We start from the raw sequence: 25,171 nt of genomic DNA, 5'->3' as shown, positions 1-25,171 counted from the left end.
AATTGCAAACTGCATATACTGTTTACTCCTGGTCAATATTTCTTACATTTCATCTCATTCTCTTCTATGAAATATTTAAAATGTAAATCTGTTGCAGCTCTTCTTAGAATTTATTTTACATATTTTTAAAAAAAATTGTGCATATAATATAATTTGTGAATATTTTTGACTGTTATGCACCACAGCACCGAGGCAAATTCCTTGTATGTAAAAAAATAAATTTACTTGACAATAAACCTGATTCTGATATTGATATTCTCCAACATAAAGGCGGAAAATGTTTCAAAGTCACAACAGTAAAGTTCTGATGGGAAAATATACAATCGTTTATTTATTGTGACCAATACTTTTACTGCAATACTTTGACTGTATTTCGCTGCTTCTGTACTTTTACTTAAGTTTCATGCAGGGCTTTTACTTGTAATGGAGTATTTTTACATTGCTGTATTGGTACTTTTACTGGAGTAAAGGATCTGAATACTTTATCCACCACTGTTCAGTAAAGAAAACAAAAAACACATTTCGTGACAGCCTCTGTATCCTACCAACTCCAACTCTATTTTATTACTTTATTTAATAAATCACAGTGTTTCCGGTTCATTTGTGCTTGCTGCAGACAGCTTGACTCAGGGCGGTTTTGTGGTTGACATGAAGAAGGAGGAGCCAAATATAATACGGCAACAGAAGCCGGAGTGTTGTCAGCAGTGTTCTTAGCCAAACTACGGGTTACATCCAGTGACAGTGATGTAAAACGTGCATTGCCGACGTTTTTAAAACGGTTTATCCCTACGGGCATGATGCAAGGGAGGTATGGTTAGGCAATTTAAACACGTGGTCAGTGAAAAACCACTGACAGGACGCGACTCTGTGCCAAAGTACGCGGTAAGTTGAGCCACCCTGACCTGTAGCCTCCTCTTCTGCAGCTCTAATCCAACAGATAGCACTGTAAAGGTGACACACAAGGCACTAGATTGTGTACAGTGCAGACTATAACTGTAGAAAAATTTCTCCTCTCCCTTTTGACTGGGTCCTGGTTCCCAATATTACTATTGTTTTATGTATTAGATCACTAATTTCAGTCCAATATTTCTGTTAATTTATAAGTCACCAGGGGTGGATTTAGTGATTTGGGGGCCCCATGCAGGCAAACTGTCCTGCTTTATTTTTACACTTTCTCTAACTGGAAATGTTGGTATTCTTAAGGCTTTTTATTAAGTAAAACTATGAATACCACACAGTAAAAATACTATCCAAGCAAAAGCCAGCATTCAAATTTTTGCTTAAAAGTGAGGAGTGAAAGAGAGGTATTTTTAACACAATGTACTTTAATTTACTAAACGTCTGTTAAAAATGGAGCTTTTAACTTTTATATAGTGCTGGATAGTTTTAGTGAATTGCATTATATTTTATTTATTTTTCATTAGTAAATTCTGAATCTGCCACATAACAGTAACATTTATCTGTCAGGTAAACGTAGTGGTACAATGTTGTCCTCTGAAGTATATAGTTACATATTTTTTAAGTGCTTTTGTAACTTATTACAGGTGTATAATGAGTTAGAATAGTAACATAATTCAATATTTTTCATATCTAAATATCATAATAAACATAATAGTTGTTTGGGGACCTTTTTAATTGGGGATCCCAGGCAGTTACCTGATGGTAAAGTCCGCCCCTGTCATTCACATTGCACAAATAATGGATGTCAGGTTTCAGTTGAGTAGTTTGCGTTTCAGAATGTTATATTTTGTTGAAGGGCTTCAGTCCTGCTGTGATGTGGCTTCTTAAAAAAATTTTGTGATTGTGTGGGAGATTGTCTGCTTAATCAATGATAGTGACAACAGGTGTGCATCATTAGCTGCAGTAGGGATGGGCCAGTATCAAATTTTCATGCTATGATTATTGTAGGTAGAAATATCACAATGATCATCAAACGTTTCCTGAAATCCTACTGTTAGTGCTAAAATAAAGTGAAATTACTTCACACCATGATTGCCCTCAAATTTAATTAACTGAACAGGGGTCTGTAAATTGAAGCTTTGTTGGACTCAAAAACAGTTTGACAAAAGTAGGTTGTTCAAAGTTTAAGACAGTTGACTGGAAATTACTTAAAAAGCAGCTCAGTGTCTCTTAGATTCTATGCACCACTTCACATTTATGAAAATTCATGAATTTTTCCTGATGAAATTGATGAATATATTAATGGAGTGCAAAAACTTTGTAGTAAGTGTTATCGGCTGGATTTTAACAATTAAATTAATTTTAAAAGGCAGATACATTTATAAACACACAGATAATAACAGTTATAGGCCAGATCAATATGGCTGGCTGTCGCTCTACACAGCTTCACACACACACATCACTACTAACAAACACCAGCAGAGTTGAAGCTGAACAGTGAGGAAGAACATGATGAATGGATCTTGATACAGGGAGTTTGGACTCCCTCTGTCACTGAATGTTTCATCTGTAAGCCAGCCATGCTTCAGTGTGTTTACAACTAATGTTAATATAGCAAGTCATGTCCAGAGTATAGACCAGAATGAAAAGTTTTGTCTCCTTATATATTGTATCTATCTGTTGTCTGTCTCTCTTTTTATTACTAGAACATCCCTCAGTCACACCTTTGTAAAAGACATTACATACACACACTGACTCCTTTCAAATATCCACGAGGACATGTCATTGTAATGTCTCAGCATGTAAACACAAGCACCTATTGTCCTTACAGGGCCGTGCATAACAAAGCAGGCAATCTTTTGTTAAAGGTGGGTTAACATGACTAGACTGATTCTCAACTTATATACGCAAGAAGGTTGTTAAAAACACACCCCTTTTTATTTGAACAATTCAAATACAACCCTTTTTATTGTTAGATCATGCTTCAGTCACATCTTGTAAAAAGACAAAAACATGCACAAAAATTCCCTTTTCACCCTCCCTCTTTTTTATAACATCACTCCTCCACCTGACTTATACATATGACATACACAACCACATGTCACATGACACATGGGCGACTTGTGCACATGAAGTACCCTTTGCATGCGTGTCTCATGCATGCGCACATGCACGCAAAAAGATGACTTGTAAATACTACTAGTTATTATCTTAAATGACAAGACCATAACTTGTGCCACAATTCATTATCTTGTGCACAAAAGATTTAAAAAAAACTTTCAGGTTCCCATATTACCTACTATAAACATGCAATTTATATATTGTAACATAAAATTTAACATAATAAAACTTAATCTATTTTTTTGGAACATTGTCTCCATTCTTGAAAAACATGATTCCCTGTGGTGGTGAAAGAAATGAACTACACAAGGACACACAACAAAGAGAGACAGTTTTATTTCAAATAGCAATCTGCAATCTGTTATCAACCTGTCTCAATAGGATTATAGTTGGAAGGTTTTAAAAACCTCCAGTAGGTTTCCCTTTAAGTCCCATCATATATTAATCATATAAGTAATTTTCACACAATGCACAAAACACGATGATACCCAAAGTAGTACTACTACATAGTCTAAGTAGCAGTAGAAATAGTGATATATAATGTAATCATAACAGTAATAAGTGATTTATCACAAATCATTCAATTCTTATTTCATATAGATAGATATAATAGAAAACCACCATAAAAGGAGACATTTAAAAACAGTAAGTAACAACAAATGCTGAAAGTGAAGAAAGCTACAATAAAATAACTAAAAACAACCACCAAAACTGCCTCTGATCAAAAGTCACCCAAAGTCAAAATAATAATCAGATTTCCACATCAATTCATATCATTCACGTTAAAACCAAATACCACTAAATGTTTGAAATCCCTAAACCTGAAATTAAATGTTCATATTAAATTACTCATTATTACACACGTTGGTTGTGCTTTACAGCTTGCCACCACCAAGGAATACATAGCTAATTTGCTAATTTAACTTTTGATTGTAGATTTGATTTATCTCATTTTAAAGCTCTGCAGTTACGCAAAACAAAAAAAAAGTAAATGTGACTGAGAGCTGAATAAAACAAGGCTCTGACACAAGCTGTATATATATTCAATTTCAGAAAATAACATTTTAAGTCACCATGATTGATGGTTTACAACAGAATTACATAATGGTATGGTTTTGGTACCAACATGGTGATTCAGTGGTTCAGTGATTCTGTTTAAAATGACATACAGCTGCAGATGGAGGGAAATCTACAAACTAAAACAAAGAAAACCCTGAGAACAAGGCCTGAATGTGCAATAATGCATCCTCATCTATACTCTGAAATAATCTCTTTTTGGAGAAAAATGCTGAACTTTAGAGCCATAATGATTTAAGCTTTGCTGTTCTCATTAACATACTCATCTTGTAGAAAACGTTGGTAATTTTTTAACCAATTAATGAACCAATGAGTATCAGGTAGTGTTTTATTTCTTTTTTCAGTTTCTCTGTCTTCCACATCTTCAGCTTCATTGTTTTAGCCATTAGTGATGAGCTACAGTCCTACTGTGTCTCCAACCTGCATTTGAAGAGAACAAGGACAAATGCATCAGTATTAACAAGAGCAGTGCAGAGTGCACTCAGAGAGATGCAGTTCATCACAACTGAGCCAGGGCACTATAGACTGCACTAACAACAGATCCAAGGTCAGAGAGTGATAGAACTTTTACATATTTGCTCAAAATGAGGACTGAGGATTTTGTCCTCTGTTATTTATGAAAAATATCTAACCTTTGAATTGCTACTGTGCAGGATTGACATGTCAAGTCCAGTACCCTGTGCATTCATTTACAGACCTCATAAATTTAACAATACTTTTATCTCTGAATTTTCTGATCTATTGTCTATTTCAGTAACAAAATCTGATCTTTTAATACTGTGGCGTTTTATCAGACCGTAGACCCATTGTTTTTGCCTCCTCACACCTCAACCAAAATCCCAAATCTCAGCGTGGTGTTAAGGCTAAAAGAGCAAAATATTTTTCAGACATCATTTAAAAAAATTAAAAAAAGATTTTAGTAAAGACAATAAGTACAATTCTTAATCTTATAGCCATAAATTGTCCTGAGGTATCTCCTGAAACCTGTGCAAATTTCCCTCATTATTTCACAGATGAATCCCACTACTTGCCCGCTGGTTATAATTCCACCTCACCTTCTTAAGCAAATGTTTGATACAGTTGGGCCCAGTATTTTATCCATAATAAACTCGTCTCTAGTCAATGGTTACATCCCACTCTCCTTCAAGCATGCTGTCATTCAACGTCTAATCAAAAAAACATATTAGATCCAACTACACTTAATAACTTCCACCCAATCTCAAAATTGTGTTCTCTCTGAAAAGCTCTGGAAAAAGTTTTCTTTTTTTTTCTTTCTTTTTTTAACAGAGGAACAACATTTTAGACATTCTAGTCAGATTTCAGGATGCACCACAGTACTGAGTCCGCTCTGCTAAGGTTAACAAATAACTTACTGCTGTCCTTAGATGGTGGAAACGTTGCTGTTTTAATGTTATTGGACCTTTTTGATACAGTCGACTACTGTATACTCTGGAGGTCAGATGCATAAACAATGCATACACACAAAAACCATGCATACACCATTTCCTGCACATGAAATGAAATTTATAAACACAGAATGTTTTTGAATGTGCTTTATAAATAAAATTGACTTGACTTGTCATTAGAAGCACATTTGGGATCTTCTATCGGTCAGAATGAACAGGGATTACAAAACCTGATTCATTGTTCCAGTAGGCACCTGGCTATTGTGTTAATGGGTAACTTTCTGTCAGCTGACACTGCCGTTACTAATACACTGCAGCCTTTGACATTTCTATGCTTTTTAACATCTAAATATTACCTGAAAGCCCTTGTTTCTGCACCACTGGATAAAGTGGTTCCTGGCAGCCTCCAGACTGTTGTCATCGGTCCTCTTGCAGTAAACCATGATCAGCGTCTCAGAAAAGCATGTTGGGCGCAGCTCAGACATCTGACAGGAAAGACAGTAGCATACATTTAAGAAAAATGAATGAACACACAAGGAACAAACAGAGGATTCAAATTCTTGCTGTCAGTGCTTTATATCCAACCTGTTCTTGAGGGATCTGGAAAGCTCTGGTATGATCATTTTTGCTGTAGAAATATACATCATTAACAGGATTCTGGTCTCTCCTCCCATAGTTCATAGTGACTTTCTAAAAGAGAAGGATGAGAGAGAAGCCTGTTTTTAAAATTTGGCAATTAAATTAAATTATGCCACAACGGAGGTAGGCAACATGATACAAATCAAATAATAATCAACAAAACCCAATATTTGAAGAAAATTGAAGTGAAAGTAATTAGACTTGAAAACTTACAATAATTTCAAAGTCCTCTGGCTTGAGCCCGTCCTGAGTCTGAGGGAGGTCTTGAGCCAGTTCCTTTTTCCAAATGGAAATTATCTCCTAAGGGAGAGAGGAGAAAAGTATGAAGGACAATAGATTTGACTCATTTTATCTTGAAAGCAAACAGTTAAGAGCACGTCCACATTAATATATACTTAGGTTGATTTTGCCAGATGATGTTGCTTTCATAAAATAATTATTTTATCAACATTACACCTTGAGAATGATGTGTACATGTTAACATGTATCGACAGGAAGAGTCTGGGAATTAATCCCAGACTTGCTCTACCTCTTGAGCCACAGCGGCTACACAGATATTATGAGCTATGATTAAATCATTTCAGTATGAAATAACTGTTCCGTCAAACACTGTTAGTTCAAGATCCCAGTAAACAGCTTGAGATGGAGACCAGACTTGAGTACTACAGCCCAATCATTAACCTGTATTTATGTTTAATTTTGTCAGACAATGCTGCAACCATAAAATAATGATCATGATTTGGTCAACTGGACTGTCTCTCCCACTCCTTACAAGATATTGGCTGTGATGCACAATTTTGTTGTTTGCCAACTGAAAAGAGGATAAAGAAGAAGAGATTTTGCAGTTTTACCAATGTTTCACTATGGGCAAAAGGCCTCAACCTTGAAATGCTGGATGCAAATGATTTTCTCACAAAAAAATGTTTTCAATTGACTTACATCATGTCAACACTGAAGGTGTTTCAACCATGTTTTTCAGTCGTCCATCGTCTGATGGAACAGATACACTTTTATTTTAACCGGAGGAAAATAGAAAATGCAGCGGAAATATTTTCTGTGTAGACATGGCATTAGTAGTGTGACAAGTGACATTTGACCCTATAATTTTGTGGACAATGCTATCACATCCTCTAAATTCAATTCTAGGAGTGACTGGAATAGGCTGTGTTTTAGTCCACATCAAGCAGAAGTGTAATCCAGTACAAGTACACAAAGATGTGGTGAACACCTTGGTGACATCAATGTATCTTTCATCATTTCTTATTTTCTTCTTTTGTGGAGCCCCTTCCTCTAGCAGCCTTTTGGCCTTTGTTTGGCCCAGAAACTTGTAGAGTTGTCGAGAATAGATTCTTTCCAGAATCTTCCTCGCCTCAGCCAGCTCTGGGGAGGAGGACTTGAGTATTTCGTCAAACACAGAATCTACAGGACAAACAGAGAAACAGAGCAGAAGTTCGGTCAGTTAAAACAAACCAAAGTCAAGGTCACAAATTAATTTGTAGCGTTTCTCAAATAAATAATTGACAGTAAACTGAGAGGCATAACTCACAAAACTAAGCTATATAACTATGTTATAAACATTCATTTGTTCTTAAATGTGAAAAAAAAAGCAGGCGGCTCAATCTGTACTCATTACAACTCTTTAATTTACAGGATCTGGGGTAATCATTTTTCATTTTAAAAATATGCCGTTGAAACTTCAGCAAGTTGCTTCTACTCTCCAGTGACCATTTACTGTTTCCCTCCACTGAATAGTTGCTACACTTTGTTTGTTAAGCTTTGGATTTCTCCACATGCTGTAGCGATGTACATGGTGCTATAGTAAGAGTGATGCTCTTTGGAGGGTGGTTTCTTTTTATTTAGCCCTTACAAAACCAAAAACACGAGCAAAAGTGTAATGAATGGATTAAACAGTGTGTTTATCTGCTCCAACTGCAATCGTTAGCATGTCTGGCTAACTAGCTTACTACCTACAGTTGTAATCTTCTTATAGATACACGTAGATGCCACACTGGATGCTGCTAGTCATTGTATCAATGCGTCCAACGCGGACACCATATTGGTTGGTCTAGTTGCCTCTCTGAATGCATACAAGTATATTGTGGAAAGAGGTCCAGCCGCTCTTACAGCTACCATAACTCACTGAATTGTCAATCAATAAATCCGTTTTTCAGCAGTTTGGGTTGTCACAGAATACTAGACATTTATGTGTAATACAGAATACTTTGTTTATCCGAAATGATGGTTTTCATAGCAAAGTACTTCTATTTAATGCAGAGTAGACTAATATTACTATAATAAATTAAAGTTGAGCCTACTTTTTGTAATTATTTTAGAAATATAGTATGTTTTCATCTTGCAGTGCTGTATGGCTACTAGGATCATTAAAGAATACAGAATAGAGACTGAATACATTTTAAATAGTTATAACTATTAAAAATGTCAGTGCATGTCAAATATACCATAGCATGCATAGCATTTTGTTTTAATAGTCATATTCTCACACACACACACACACACACACACACACACACACACACACACACACACACACACACTCTGTACTGACATTTCCCTCAGTATTTACGTAACTTATGCATACAGTAATTGATTTTGAGTTTTGGGATGCATGTTTGTGTATGAACAACATGAACAGCTGGACACTGGTTGGCTTCTGTGTGTACATGTGGCTATATCCAGGTTGTCAATTAATGTAATAGTAAATAATAATAATAAATGGAACCTACAAATTCTATTCACTCAAAAATTCTCAATAGAAAGTCTACAAAGACTAATAACCACTTAAAATTGCTTTTTAGTGATAACGGCATATCAAATTCAACATGTTTGTGACAGTGTTTTGTAATAATTACTCGCCCATGAAATTATTCCTTGTGCCTCAATTTTGGAATTTCTTTCTTTAGAAAATCAAAATGCAGCACAAAATTCTGGTATCCTTTTCTGCAGATAGTGACCAGAAAACCGGATAAATATGATGGCAACTGAGACACAGCCCACAACCTGGAATATGGCATCAAGAGTGTAAATATCTATGGTTACTTCCTTGGCCAAAGAGCATTGCATTAGCTAACTACGTTATCTTGTTGGGTTATGTTTTTGTTGTTGTTGTTCACTGTTAGAATTATTGTTACTGTTAGTATGTTAGCTAAAAAGGGTTATGTTAGACCAAGACAACCGTCTGATCTTACATTTTTTCTTATCATACTTAAGGACTAACTAGCTCTACGCTACAACACAAAAACAATGAGCTTTCTTTATTTCCATGTCTTCTACATGGATTGTATTGAAGATGACCTTTTAGAGCAGCGAGACTGAAGCCATTAGGGTGATATTATTTAGCTCATTTGTCAGAAATACAATTCATCCATGTGTTTGTGTTAGTTTATAATTAGTTGTTAACTAGCAAGCTAAGATGATATTGTTGTAACTAAAGCTAAAATGCTTAGTAAGTAAGTTAGTCTGAACTTGTGGTCAATGCAAGTGGATAATTGGAGTCTTGCTGTAGATATCTATAGCATAGATTTTGATTCATAATTCCTCAGCAGCCAGTATGCATATGATAGGATGTTTCTGCCACAGTTGTAATATTTTGTCTCTTTGTGTGCTGTAACTGATCATCCAGCACTGATATTCCTTAAAGTACTTCAGAGTCTTCAAAATAAGAATAATACTGACAGCAGTCTGACAATGTTGCATGTTTTAAAAGATGTGTATGTAGTATTTTTTTTAAACATTATAAAGGTGGTGCTCTTTTTCTTTTCTCTTGATGTTCTAAAAACATAAGCTAATAGCACACAGTGATCTCTACAAACCTGTCAGCTTGGTGTAGGCCTCCATGTTATCTATGGCTGTGGAGAGAGTGAACTCCTCCCCATCTGTGTTTGTAATCCAGATGTGCCCATTTGCCTGTACAAAGGCCTCTGTGATCCTGGATAAACACAACATATTGTCACTTTTGAGAACATTTTGCAGCATGCTATACAAAAGGGTAAATCATGAAGCAAAGTAAATAAGCTCCTCATCAGACAGGTGAACAAGCAACATGTTGACATGTTGAGTACCAACATGGGATGGGTAGGTACTCACATAGCTTCTATGATCTTGTTCACTCTGTGCTGGTAGGCTCTTCTGTGGAGACTGATCCTTGTGTAGAACATGTCATACAGATTGCCCACCTCCTGTTGAGAGTATCACTTTTAGTCTAGTCACAATTCATCTTTGCCATTTTGCTGTTTCAAAAAATCTGATAAAAAAAGCAGAAGTAAAAGTTTCAGCACCTTGTCTCTAACACAGATGTGCTTCTGCCCATCCACATCACACACCCTGGCAAAAATGATGAAGCGTTGATGGTCAAAGTTGTTCTGGATGCCCAGGTGGTGGCAGTCCCTGAAAATGTGAAGATGAGCCTATTAAGTTAAAACAACAATACTATGCTGGGGAATGCCAAACATTGTTAAAATAATCATGAGGATAATGTAATTGTAGTAATTAAATAACATTGTAGTTCATAACTCTAAAGGGAAAAAGTTAATTATCCTACAGTTGCTGTTTAACAAACCTCACCTGGCAAAGTAGTCAAACTTGTCCACATCAATGCCATTTCTTTTGTTGGCCACGATTTCATAGAGGAAGGACTTGTCCTCTGGTCGGCCTTTATACAGCCACTGTGAAGATGATGGCACAACAATGGCATCAGACATCAGGCTGCTGTAAAAGGATACTGACTGATTACACACAATTTCACACTGGCAGGTACCGTCTGGCCTTGAGCTGCATTAGTGTCCAGAGGTCCTGCAAACATCTCTGTGATGAAAGTCTGGTCCTCAGGCAGCTTCAGGCCGTATTGCTCCATCACTGGCTCCAGACCATTATCATCCACCAGGTGGTTAAACATCTCTCGAGAGGCAGTCTCATGCTGCAACATACACACATTAAGACATATTCATATAGGCTATTAATGTGATAATACACACTCGCTGTTTCAAGGTGAAAGAACACAAGAAATAGTGTCACTATATGTGAATAGCTCAATAGTAGCCCAATATATCCTTTTTTGAGTTACACTATAAAATTATGCAAAGACTTTTTTTCCACCAATGTTTCATTTTCAGGGCTATTTTAACATAATGACTGTAGTTTTTTGTTTGTTGTACTGTAAGCTGTTAAATGTGTGTCAGACATTTGTAAAATGAGAGTTCACCTGTGTTTAACTTGCTGTTAAACTTTAATTAAATCAGTTTAGTAAAATAATATTCAGTGTGTCATTCAGTGTGGCTCTCTCACTAAAAGAGTCCTCCACCTCTGGAGGTGGGAAAGATGCCCAGTGTCCAAACCCCTGGACTTGAGAGTGAGAGGAGGAGGAGATGGAGGACTCTTTGGTTATGAAAGCCATTGAACTGAGGACATGTCACAGTGACGTGACAGTTATTGTGAATGACACAATGATTATTTTACAAAACTGATTTAATTAGTTTAACAGCAGGTTAAACACTGGTGAACTTTACACATTAACTGCTTACCTGAAAATTAACTTTTGAAATGAAAGAAAAGTGTTTGCATAATTACATATTGTGACTGAAAAAGGGGAGAGATTGGACTACTAAACTCAAATCATGAAAACAGTGAAAAGCTATAACCCATGCAAGGAATGAATCAATAACCTTTAGCTGTCCAGCTCACAGTGGAGCAAATGTATTACCTATATAAATTCACTAGGTTACAAAAGTACAAAAAAGCCTACAGTCATTATGTTAAAATAGTTCTGTAAATAAAAGAAACATTGAAAATAAAAGTTGCATAATTTGAATAATAATTAATAATAAACTCAAAAAATAGAGGGATAGATTGGACTACTGGACTCAAATCAATAAAACAATTCGAAAACATGCCTCAAGCTGGAAAACCACCATTGACTCCCCAACCCATTAACTATACTAATTACAGCCATATTGATAGTTCTTGTAGATCACATGTGATTAGTAATGTGTGATGGCACTAAAAGCAGGTGAATAGTGATATCAGTGGCATTTGATAAGTGAAGGTGGTGCGACATGACATTCACCCCACATTTATTTTCTATGGGACACAAGCAAATCGCTTCACAAAGCAGGTCGAAAGTTGAAAAATTTCATTTTTATGCAAATGAGGGCAAATTTGCAAGGAAGTGATGCAGTAAAACTGACAAAGTGGCTTGGTGGTGGACCAGAGATGCTTGTTATTACCTTGTTGTCATGTCTCCTCACTCCTCAGGTGACCTGAATTGAGTGTCTGAACAACAACTTTAAAAAATTAAGTTTGATGGATCTGTGTTGATGGTTGTCAAACTGTTTATTTTAAGAGAAACAGACATGCACATATTTCTTTTGTCATGTTGGTGGACATTACTACACTGCTGAACTGGCAGTGATAACTTTGTGCCCTTCTTACTGTATTATTTAGACAGATAATCATATTATCTGTGCAAATACAAACACCAAGGCACCAAAAGATGTTGTTAAAGGGTTGTTAATAGTCATGTGACCAAATGTACATTGAAAGAGGTTTTGCTTGCTGTAATCATTCCTCCAACGAGCTGGCTGCTGGATGTAGTTTTGTGTTTAGCATATAAACAGTGGTAGTAGTATAGAGATTGGTATTTCTGTCTGTGGCTGTGTTTTTTCAATGTATGATTTATTTTTGTAGTTGGTTATATTCTTATCACACGCAACAGAAAAAGTTTAATTATTTCTTACCTTCCACTTCAGATCTGGACGTACTTTGGGGATGAACATTCCATCAAACAGATGAGAAAAGGGTCCATGTCCTAGATGTTGATAAAATAAATATAAGTTAATGATTGTGTTATTTGTAGTAGATTATTGAGCTCTTAAGCTTATAAATTGTTCTTGTATAGGCCTAGTTTTGTACTGAACTAAACATAGTTTAGTAGTTTAGTTTTGAACCAATAACAGACTGGTACCACTGAATGAACAGAAGACCTTCAGAATGAGCGCTGAAGGTCACAGCAGTATGAATAGTGGTACGTTCACTTACTGTTATAAGAACTGGAAGTGCATTTGAACATTGATGCAGTTGCATATGTTAGACAAAAAGTCAACAACTACATACTCAGTGAGTATGAATCTTTGAGCTAATATGAACAAAATGATTAAAATCAGCAAAGTGACGTTATTTCTGCCTCTCTGCTCTGCATTTTATAGATGTGAAAATCACCGTTGAAAATTACGTGTCACTGACAACTCAAAATGATGATGATGAATAAGTGTCTGAAATCATGATTCACTATTCACTACAGAAGAAACTACTAAGTGTATTATATAGTAGTAGTGAATGAGTAAATGAGGGTGCCAAGGTCTCCCTTTTCATTCTTTACACAACAATCTGCCACTCTTTGTGTGTGCAGACAAGTAACACTATGAATGCCTTCCAAGAGAGACTGTCTGAAAGTGTGTATTGTTATTGTATATTAAAACAATTGTTCTCTCTCACTCCTCTTTCCAACAGCAGACTTTTTTTAACTTGACTTTGAGCAAGTTGCTTTGGCAAGTCAAAAATGTTTGCCATGTTAGTGGATAGTTTTATTAGCTTTATTTATTCAGGAAATCTCACTGAGATTAACATCTCTTTTGCAACAGAGACCTGAGAACATGTTACATATACAAAGGATCAGAATAAGATGGTTCATTCACATGACAATCACAAAACAATCATCATGCACACTGACAGACACACTACTTGAAACAATCACAAACATTCTGAAGAATATCAGCTATAATGATAATATCAGCAATAAAATCCCTCAGAGGAACAAGTGTCTCTAACTTCAAGCGGTTTTGCAGTTCACTCCAGTAATAAGGTGCATAGTACCTGAAACCAGTCTTCCCCAATTCAGAGTTTGTGTGAGGAACTTTTAAAGCCAATGAGCCATGACCTTGTGTCATGGTTATTAGCTCTGAGCTCAACTAAAGATGTTAAATTACTCAGTAATTCAGGTATCAATGTCTTATAAATGAAGACACAGATGCCTCCTGGATGTCAGTGACAATCATCTGAACTTTTCATATAACTCATGGTGGTGAGTGTGATAGCTGTCTGCTGTATGAATGGAATGGCACTGTGGTAGATAGTATCCAGAGGTTAAAGGGTGGTGGCAGCAGCATGAGCATACAGGATATCACCATAATCCAATGTGCACAGTATGGTAGATTGTTTTCTGCTTTGAAAAGAGAAACAACCTCTGTTCCAGTACAAGAAACCAGTTTAAATTTTAAGTTTTTGAGCGAGATGTTTGACATGAGTTTTGTAGGAGTGCTGTACTGTGTCAATTAGAGCATAGATAGGTGTGGGAACATCAATGGTTTGTGCTCTTGTGAAATGCACACATTCATCAGATCTACAAAGAGTGCAGCCCAAAGTTGCTTTTTATTGAATGAGTCAATGATGACATCCATAACAGCAGTTATAAAACTAATGTTATTTTTGTTCATAAGCACACCTTGCAATTCAAAACTATTTAAAAAAAAACTACTACATATAACAATGGAAAGGTGTGTATCACTCACCGAGGTCATGGCAAAGTCCAGCAATCTGCACACAAAGGATGTCTCTGTCATCGATGTCGAGTTCCTCCTGCTCTGTTTTCAGATTTTGTAGAAGCTGTCCTGCTAAGTATGCCACCCTGTACCAGCACATACAGCAGCAAAAAAAAAAACCCAAATTGTTATACAGTACCTCTACCAAGGTATGCGATGAGTTTACTTTGGTTTTATTGTTTGTATTTGATGCTTTACTGCAAATCAGTGGTCCCTTTATTTGGCTTGTGAATGAATACCTTAAGACACATAACTGTGTCTATCTGAAAACATAAGGACATACCCGATTGAGTGTTCAAAGCGGTTGTGGGATGCTCCAGGGAAAACAAAATAACCCCCTCCAAGCTGCTTGATGTTTCGTAGTCTCTGGAACTGAGGTGTGTCAATGATTTTGACGAGAAGCGGATGCAACTTGATATGACCATGGATAGAATCATTGAACACCTTGCAGAACACAAAAGAACAAACATTAGACAAACCCAGGGAAATTATTATCCAAAACAGCACCAGTAAAACCAGTTCTGCTGAGGGATCAGCAAATTAGACTGTCTTACTTTCATACTGTGATCTTCCTCATTTTTATTTTGTCCAGCTTCCCACATCTCAAAACAACAACAACTCTAAACTTGCACAGTCTTGATTTTTTGATTATGTAGGTTCATTCACTGACCCTGGCGTCTTTCACGCTCACTTTCTGCTTATTCTTCATGCTTTTCAGCTCCTCTATATTTTAGATCTCCTATTTCCATAACCCTGAAATGTAGTGTGATGAACAGTCACTGATACATGCTATATTACCTTGCTTTGGTCTGGGATCTTCCAGAGTTTTATCTTGATAATGTGCCAGATTCTCAAGCGGTCACCACGTCTCCTAGACAAAAAAAAAAGAAAAAAAAAAAAAAGAATAAGTAAAGAAACTAATTTAAGAACATTGTAGAGAATTAGTTGAAGAGAGTTATACAACCTTAATGAAATCAGTGGTTTTGTTGTCTTGCACCAAATTAGTGCTGAATAATTCAGAGGAATTGGCTTGCACACGTTATCTTCTATCCAAGATTTTTATCCAAAATCCAAAATAATCCATCCATATAATTTTTAGACAACTTGGTTTAACATCAGGACACACTTACTCAATACCCATCTCTTCCAGATCATCAGCTGTGATATTTTCCAGCCTGGTACCAGTGATTTTGTGTTCTGAGGAAAAGCAATATAGTAGCAGTCATGTATGATATGGTATTTTCTGTGACAAGTGGCCTGGGTATTAGATATCATGTCTCATGACACAAAATGTCTACTATTCACTGTTAATTCTATTCTCAGTTTTTTTTGCATGGTTAAAGTTTTCGACATCACACTTGTGTAAGTTGAATATTGGACCAGGATTGGCTTCCAAACTATTTGTGATGTCACCAATCATGCTCGTTGGCTCAGCCCATAAAATCAGATTTCCAGAGAGCACAGAAAAGCATCATTCTGCATAGTGAAACTCAAACATCCAACTGTAGGACCAAGAGGAAAAACACAGTCACTGTGACTGTGACTGAGAAAGTCACTCAATTCTGCTGCAGTTCAATTAGCTGTATTTGAGTTTTTTGCTTTTTTCTTTTTTCATTTTTGTTGACTTCTTTTAGGGCCCAATTCAGACACATTTCCTGTGTCTTCCTGCTTGGTCTTCAGCAGATGGTAATCATATTATATTAATAGTTATATATATTATATAGTATGGTTACATTTGTATGGTCAGTTAACATTAAAGAGCACTAAATGGCTTAGTTGGGCCAATCATAATATGACAACTAACTAAAACCATCAATTTACTTCAACAAACCAGAAAACCAACCTCTAAATTTGTCTTCCCATTCTGCAAGTCCTTCTTCTCGCAGGAATTGACACGTTTCCTCTACGCCCCATTGCCTGTAGTCTGCTGGTCTTTCCATTGACAAACTCTTTTTTGGGTTTTTTAAGCTGTCAGAGGTCAAATCTAGTCAGTCCGACGTTTTCAGTTCTTGTTGACCTGACAAGCAGTCGGTTATGAAGGTTAGTCACTCAAATAATGATATATTATAATATCTACTAGAGGTGATAAGGGCAGACATACACAAAAGACACCCAGCGTTTGAACAACACCTGCCTCTTGTTTCTCTCCTACCTATTAAATTGGTCATTGTCCTCTTAGGAAGTCTTTTGTAATTGATTGAACAACAAAAACATTTTAGAAAAGCAATTAAAAAAACTGAAAATACATTAGGATTTCACAAGAAAAATCAGCAAAACACAAAACACTGTACAATTTAAACATAGTTTCCATAGTTTCTTTTTTTTTTACTATAATTAATCATTTTATAACTACATTTTGATTGCCATGAACATTTGTAGAATCTTGTTTCCCTAGTTAAGATAATAGATTAGTTAAGAGTTAAGATATTTTGTTGTTCAAGTTTTATATAGTACAATTTTGTCTTTTACTTCATTGTATATGAATACAATGAAGTAAAAGACATAAGCATAATAAATCTCTGGAGTGTGGGTGAAACTTACCTGCCAAACACACATGCATAAAAATAACCAGGGCAAAAACATTTGATTTCATTGCACATATACATACGTACTGATTCATACGACAAAATTACACCTTAAGTTCTGGTAAGTTACACAGGAAATGTCGGGAAGTGACACTTTAAATCCCCAAATGTTACTCCCTTGTTCCTCATTGTCTTGTTTTCTTCCACTGTACCTACATTTAAGTACTAGTGGGAACCGGTAAGTATTTTATATGTATGGATTCTTACAAGAAAGTTACACCATAAGAATTATAACTATAGAACTGAGACCAAAATTGATATTTAAAATTGACATATGATAGATTTTTACAATAGCTGTTACAAGAAAAAAAATGTATAAAACCTGGAGGTAACTCTGTTTAAATCAACTGTCTGCTGTAAACCATTTTAAAACCTTACCTGAGATTCTGAAGCTCTGTCTTTCTTTCAGTTTGTTGATTGATATCTTAAAATAATCTCAAAACATCTACTTGTTTTATTTTTCATTCTACTCCTGCTGCTCTCGCTATTTATGAACAAGCTATGGCTTATTTGCATTTCAAACAATGTCCATGTCATATCTATTATTTTGATCCACTCATGGAAAGGGGGAGGGATGAGATAATATACAAGATATTTCTCCTCATGATGTCAAAGAAGACACATATTTGAATTGAGTACAGAACGTTCTTATTTGATAAGCTCAGCTGTTACTGACACCCTGACACTTGTTTTTTTTTTTTTTTTGCTGTTTTTTTTTTAAGAAAGGACCTATAATCTTAATTCACTTTGGGAGACCTTGTTGCCTACAGTGATGAATTTGTTTAATAAAATTACATCATGTCTGAGCAACAATCACAAATGAGCAAAACTACACCGCTTGAAATTGAAATATAATAACCAATGTCAGTCTCGTCAAGTGAAAACGTTTTCAGTTCTGTGACACTGGAAATGTTTAAACTATAAATATAAATTGCTTCAGATTCATCACCTACTCCACCACTACCACATCTCAGGGGTGTAAGATTTTACTTTACTGAATATGTATTTGCTGACATAACTTGCCTGAAACTGAACTTGTATCATGATTTTTTCTCTGATTTAAACAGATATTTTAGTTAGTTTATTCATTCCAGATTTATTCCAGTTTTTGAGTTGGATACAGGAGGAGTTGAAATGTTTAATGACTTGATTAGGTGATTCACCAGGTTCTACAAGAATAATATTACATCATCGGTATAAAAATTATTTGAAAGGATAGTTTCACCATTTTTTAAGTCTCCCTTTAAACAATACTCCAATGTTCATACAACATGTTCACTAAAAGAGTTGTTGTTGGCTGTAATCATTCCTCCTGAAAGCATGGAGCGATTACAATGCAAATGATAGTGATATGCAAGTGACAAAATCTGCAGTCCTCTTAGTAAAAGTTGAGCTGAAGACATATGAGGCAGCAACTTTCTGTGAAAAAGTTAACCACACACTTGTGTTTCTTTAAGGTTTCATACCCCCTTTAGTCTCTTTAACTTATTTTTTACTATGCTCTTTTATTGTGTTCTTTTTCCATTTTGTCTAGGCAATTGGTGACTGCATGAGTGAAAATCCTACATAGTATCTGGAAGTTCTGGCAGATCACAGAACAAGGCAAGATAATCACCAAACATCACACTACAATGTCAGGGCTAGAGCTTGTTGGATAAACGACAAGGGAATGTGAAAGATAACAGGACCAGTGAATGAACATTCATCACCCCATAATCAACATTGTGCTTATTTACCTCTCTAAAGTCCAGTGTCAGTCTACAACCAATGATGATGACCTCAGTTTCAACCTTCAAGTCCCTTCTTAAAACACACTTATACAGACAGACTTTTTCCTGTTCTCAATCTGTACTCTGCTGTTAGCTTATTTTTTGTTTATTGTGGTTGGATTTTGAGTGGTTTTGTTAATTTTGTTTTGTTTTTATTTCATTCTACATTTTATATAAGCTTTGAGTGTTCCAATGCTCTGTGAAGAACTTAGTAACTATTGTTTTGAAAAGTGCTATACAAATAAAGTTATTATTATTATTATTATTATTATTATTATTATTATTATTGTTGTTGTTGTTGTTGTTAAATCCCTGATCTGTGTGTTCCCTTGTTAAAAAGTTGAAATGTTTAATTATAACAATCCTGGATAGAATGAAGAGTGTAAAAAGTAAGTTACTAATATGACTGTATGTGATGGTTTCTCTGCATCATCTGGTCATTAATAGATTGATTTGTGTTTGAGTAGCTAACATAGACATGACAGTAAAAAGAGATTTGTTAGTTTGGTAGTTTATTTGTGTAATGTTACCCTGTCAGGAGGTGAGACATCACTTTATTTGTACCATTTTACCATACTAAGTATCTATGCTTTTCATTATTCATATTGTCTGATCACCGAAATGGATCACCGAGTACCCAGACCCTGAAAGACATTTAGACAGCTAATGTAGACTAATGAGGTGCTTTTAAAAGCTGTCAGCCCTTTTTTTTAAAGGGGAGGCCTAACATGCCTTTCCAGTGCTAATAGAAACTCTGGGATAGAAACCAGGTTTAAAAGAATTATTAATAATAATAAATTCAGAAGTGAGAAGCAGTTTTTCTCAGTAGCTAAAGCCACATGGTCAGAGTGAAACGTTCATTTTCAGTAGTGGACCACATAACTGGCTTATTTCTAATATTAAACGCTAATATCATGTGGCTAAATCATTCTAAACCTACTGAAATTGTTTTCCGTAGGGTTCAATAGAGCTGAGAAAGTTGGAGAAACAATGATGAAGGCTTGTGGCCTAATCTGACAATATGCTGCCGGTTCATCATGCAATTCTGCGATGCAAATCTCCCCTGAGTTTGATTTCTGTATGTAAATCTGAAGCTTGATTTCCCTGCGGACTCTTCCTGACTCATTTGACTGCGAGATGTGATACAGTAACAGTAACAGTAACAGTATTTGCTTCCCATAATTTGGTGCTTGAAAAAGTTAACCACAACACCTGTGTTTCTCTAAGGTTTCATACCTCCCTTTAGTCTCTTTAACTTATTTTTTACTATGCTCTTTTATTGTGTTCTTTTTCCATTTTGTCTAGGCAATTGGTGACTGCATGAGTGAAAATCCTACACAGTATCTGGAAGTTCTGGCAGATCACAGAACAAGGCAAGATAATTATCAAACATCACACTACAATGTGAGGGCTAGAGCTTGTTGGATAAACGACAAGGGAGTGTGAAAGATAACAGGACCAGTGAATGAACATTCATCACCCCATAATCAACATTGTGCTTATTTACCTCTCTAAAGTCCAGTGTCAGTCTACAACCAATGATGATGATGAAGGCTAGATAAAATGATGAGGATGTTTACAGCATAAAATGAAGAAAGACTAGTTAGTTGATCCTTTCACAGAACAGTGTTTTCTTCTGGTACTCTTATGATTAATAAATAAACTAGGTGTGTTATCCTCTATTTTGTTCTACCAGCTGAGAGTGTGGTATGACTGATCCCATCCCACACTGTTTTGAATCCATTCATGTGTAGTTTTGGCTTCATGCTTGGGCTCATTGAGCCTCAAGCAAGTATACTTAATTATTCCTATCCTAAACCTCTTGCTTTTTCTGTGACGTTTGCTCATACAATTGTTCCACGTGATTCACCAAATCCCCTCAACTGCACAAATTTCATAAACTGCTTGTTTTGTCCTGTTGAGTGCCACCTGGACAACACAGATAGGTGAATGCGTAGATTCCATTGGCATAATCAGACATTCAAACCAGAATGTGCTGACGGTGACCTAGGTTCCATGCAACATGACCTGAACTAACACGGGTAAAGTGCATTTCTTTGTTTAGAAACTAGAGAACCAATTAGACTAATTTTTCATATTGTAGGCTGATCTGTTGGGGTTAGAGACTAAGAGTCAGACCTTCAGAAGGGAGAATGGGAAGAGACAGCATCTTGTGCAGAACACCTTGATGTTTACTGTTTCAGTTCTCCGCTTGGCCAAGTGTTTCAATAAACATTTTCTGCATTAAGACATCAAAGGCTTGTGTGCACTTACTCCACTGAAGTGCTGACCATCGCTTAATATTTCCACAACACAATCAGACTACAGAACTTCTTCCTGCTGACTTCGGCGCTTTTTATATGCTGTTACACAAACTTTAGCTGAGATGTCATTTGAGTTTTTTCCAATAGTGGCTTCCTCTTTGCTACTCTCGCATAAAGCTATGACTTATGAGGCACCTGGGCAGCAGTCGTTGTATACAGTCTCTCCAATCTCACCCTCTGAAGTTGATAAATCCTTTATAGCTGCCTTGGATCTTTTGGTGGCTGACCTCACAAGTCTCCTTCCAGAGGAAATTCATGCAGGCACAGGGAGAACATGCAAATTCAGCTGGCTGGCCAGCAGGTTCAAACCTGATGACAGTGCTAACCATTACACAGTTACAGACTGAAGTTAAGTTTCAGTTTAACTTCTCCCCTTTTGTCTGTACTCTCTTTTTCTCTATCTCTGTAGTTATGAAAACAACTTTTAAATGTCAGTGTCAATAACTGAAGTGTAAATGTATTTTAAGGGTGTGATGTTGCTCTTCAAAGCAGAACAGCTATTGTATAACTCTTGTCTGACTGGTTGGCCCAACCTACAGTGCCAGGTAAACAGAATTAACCACAAAGTGAGCAGGACTGGCACCAGATCAGCTCTCTATTGCCACTCCACAATGTTGAATTTAAGCATTCAGTAGTACATTAAATATACTGTGTGGGCACAGTATATTGTTGCTATTAGTTTTATTTGTGTTTTTTTTATTTAGTAAGGACCCACAATGAAATAAAAAAAACAAATAAAGCTAAGTTTTGGATTCTGTTAGGGTTAAGGTTATTAGGGAATTTTCTCTTTGGTATGAAAAAAATTCACAAGTGGTCCAGACCTGTTGCAGAAAAAGTTTGCCTTTCTGTAGAGTGGAAAAAAACAACACTTTTCTGACCATAAGAATTAGTATAATTGCCTTAATCTGAATGGTTTTAGTTAAGCACATGCTGCTAAATTTGTTCTGTTTTCATGTGACATTCTTCTTCTTATTCACAGGTATTATTATTGTTAATATTATTTACATGTTTGTAAATAAAAGTTGCCCACAAACGGAACATAACAGGTAGCCTGATATGACAACTTAGTGACATCAATTGTGGCGGTACTGATCCTCCAGACCACAGTTGATCGGAAAGTAGCCTGAAACCAGCTCCCAGCCACATAAAAAAAAATAATAATAATAATATTCACTTTGAGAAACCACCTCACAAGGTTCTGTACATTGGGAAACGTCCCCTTAATAAACAAATGGCTCTTCAACAATAATAATAAAAAAATGTCTCTTTAATATGTATAATAAATAAACAAAATATAAAGCCTGCAGGGGTTAGGCTATTGTGAGGCAAGCACAACCTCTTGCACAAAGCATTAAGAGAGACCCAAAGCAGGTCGCTTGGTTGAAAGGTTTATTTTGTAGTGTTCCTCAAAGGTACCCTCAAATCAGAAAGGCAAAAGACCAGAAAGAAGACTCAAAGGGGCCTGAACAGACCAGCGGTTCTGTCTGACAATCTCTACAAATGAGGTCTGCAACCTCACTCCTGCCCTTCCTGTCAAAAGTACTTGAGCGCACAGTCTTTAATCAAGTCTTTGAAATCCTCTCTGCCAACAACCTGTACGACCCAAATCAGTCTGGCTTTAAACAGGGTCACTCTACCGAGACTGCACTACTGTCGGTCATGGAATCACTGCGCTCAGCTAGAGCTGCTGGTCAATCCTCAGCCCTTTTGCTACTGGACCTGTCAGCTGCCTTGGATACAGTTAACCACCAACTCCTCCTCTCCACACTCACTGAGCTCGGTATCTCAGGATCCGCCCTCCGCTGGTTCATGTCCTACCTGTTAGGGAGATATTATAGAGTATCTTGGACTGGAGAAATGTCCAAACTGCACAGCTTATCCACAGGGCTTCCCCAAGGCTCAGTGCTTGGTCCCCTGCTTTTCTCATTATACACCACCTCACTTGGCGCAATCATCCACTCCCATGGTTTCTCATACCACTGCTATGCTGATGATACCCAGCTCTTCCTGTCATTCCCTGGAAGACCACTCAGTCTCCGCTAGGATCTCTTCATGCCTTGCCGATATATCGGCATGGATGAAAGAACGCCACCTTCAGCTTAACCTCTCTAAAACCGAGCTCCTTGTCATACCAGCCAGTCCTTCCATAAACAAAATGTCAGCATCCAGCTCGAATCAACCCACAAAGTCTGCCCGAACTTTGGGTGTCATGATTGATGACCAACTAACCTTTAAGGTTCACGTGACCTCAGTCGCTCGATCATGTCGATTCGCCTTGTACAACATCAGAAAGATCAGACCCTACCTGTCTGAGCATGCAGCCCAACTCCTGGTACAGGCTCTCGTTATATCACGCATCGACTACTGCAACTCCTCACTGGCAGGCCTCCCTGCATGTACACTTAAACCTCTGCAGATGATCCAGAACGCGGCAGCGCGTCTGGTCTTCAATCAGCCCAAAACAGCACATGTCACCTCGCTGTTGATATCCCTCCACTGGCTCCCAGTTGCTGCCCGCATCAAATTCAAAACCCTGAGACTTGCTTACAAAATAGCAACTAAAATGGCTCCTGCCTACCTGAACTCCCTCATTCAGGTCTACACTCCCTCCCGCCCACTACGCTCTTTAAAGGCACCTGGTACCACCACCACAACAGGGCTCTAAGTGACTAGCTAGACTCTTCTCCTCTGTAGTTCCCCGGTGGTGGAACGAGTTACCAAACTCTGTTCGATCTGCAGAGTCCCTCTCAATCTTTAAGAAAAGACTAAAGACCAAGCTCTTTCGCGAACACTTCTTCACTTGATGAACTGTAGGGTAAAAAAACAAACAAACAACTTCTATGCACTATATTCATTCTAATCATTGCCTTTTTGCACTGCTTGTTGGCATCTACGTCCTACCAGGCCCAAACTTAAGCTTTATGGCACTTACTCGTGTTTTTGTCTCCTGACTAGATCCTTGCTTGTGTTGTATCAGTCTCAGATGTACGTCGCTTTGGATAAAAGCGTCTGCTAAATGAAATGAAATGAAATGAAATAAAATTAAATGTAATGTAATGTAATGTAATGTAATGTAACCACTTGAGGAAAGAACAGAGTGACCAGGGTGTGCAGTTTCTCTCCTCTCTTAAACCCCAGAAAAAGGGCGTCGTCACACCCTGATTGGCCAAGAGGGGAATGCACCCAGCTGCTCTCAATTACTATTTGGGAGCCAGTCCCCACACGTGATCACAATTATGCTGAGAATCAAATCTCACAAATGTGCACTCATGAACAGGTTGCACTCATCAGGACAAAAGCAATTTATGAAAATTTGTGCAGTTGAGGGGATTTGGTGAATCACGTGGAACATTTGTACGAACAAACCTCACAGAAAAAAGCTAGAGATTTAGGATATCAATAATAAAATATACTTGCTTGAGGCCCAATGAGCCCAAGCATGAAGCCAAAGCTACACATGAATGGATTCAAAACAATGCAAATGGGATCATTAAGCAGCTGGTAAAACAAAATAGGACATAACACACCTAGTCTATTTATGACTCATAAGAAAACATGCTGTTCTGTGGAAGGAACAACTAACTAGTCTTTCTTAATTTCATGCTGCAAACATCCTTGTCATTTTATCTAGCCTTTCTCATCATCATTGGCTGTAGACTGACAATGGACTTTAGAGAGGTAAAGAAGCACAATGTTGATTATGTGGTGGTGAATGTTCATTGACTGGTCCTGATATCTTTC

The 25,171-nt window shown here is 36.9% G+C and overlaps 1 protein-coding gene across 1 annotated transcript; it reads right to left on the bottom strand.

Moving 5' to 3' along the window:
* Window positions 1-3,408: 3,408 nt before the first annotated feature.
* LOC137184604 (deoxynucleoside triphosphate triphosphohydrolase SAMHD1-like) lies at window positions 3,409-24,613 on the bottom strand. The gene is made up of 17 exons (XM_067592422.1): window positions 24,363-24,613; window positions 16,596-16,769; window positions 15,883-15,949; window positions 15,551-15,623; window positions 15,036-15,196; window positions 14,723-14,838; window positions 12,893-12,963; window positions 10,918-11,076; window positions 10,725-10,825; window positions 10,439-10,547; window positions 10,248-10,339; window positions 9,974-10,089; window positions 7,372-7,562; window positions 6,357-6,443; window positions 6,090-6,194; window positions 5,861-5,989; window positions 3,409-4,518 (listed from the first exon to the last, which is right to left on the bottom strand). Exons 2-17 carry the CDS (start codon window positions 16,690-16,692, stop codon window positions 4,495-4,497), a joined length of 1,698 nt encoding a protein of 565 aa, XP_067448523.1. The 5' UTR covers window positions 16,693-16,769; window positions 24,363-24,613; the 3' UTR covers window positions 3,409-4,494.
* Between the last annotated feature and the right edge of the window lie 558 nt (window positions 24,614-25,171).

The sequence above is a fragment of the Thunnus thynnus genome, chromosome 6, assembly GCF_963924715.1.
Source record: "Thunnus thynnus chromosome 6, fThuThy2.1, whole genome shotgun sequence".
Taxonomy (NCBI): Eukaryota; Metazoa; Chordata; class Actinopteri; order Scombriformes; family Scombridae; genus Thunnus; species Thunnus thynnus.
The sequence above is the reverse complement of the archived record's forward strand: the minus strand, read 5'-3'. Positions and strand labels throughout refer to the sequence as shown.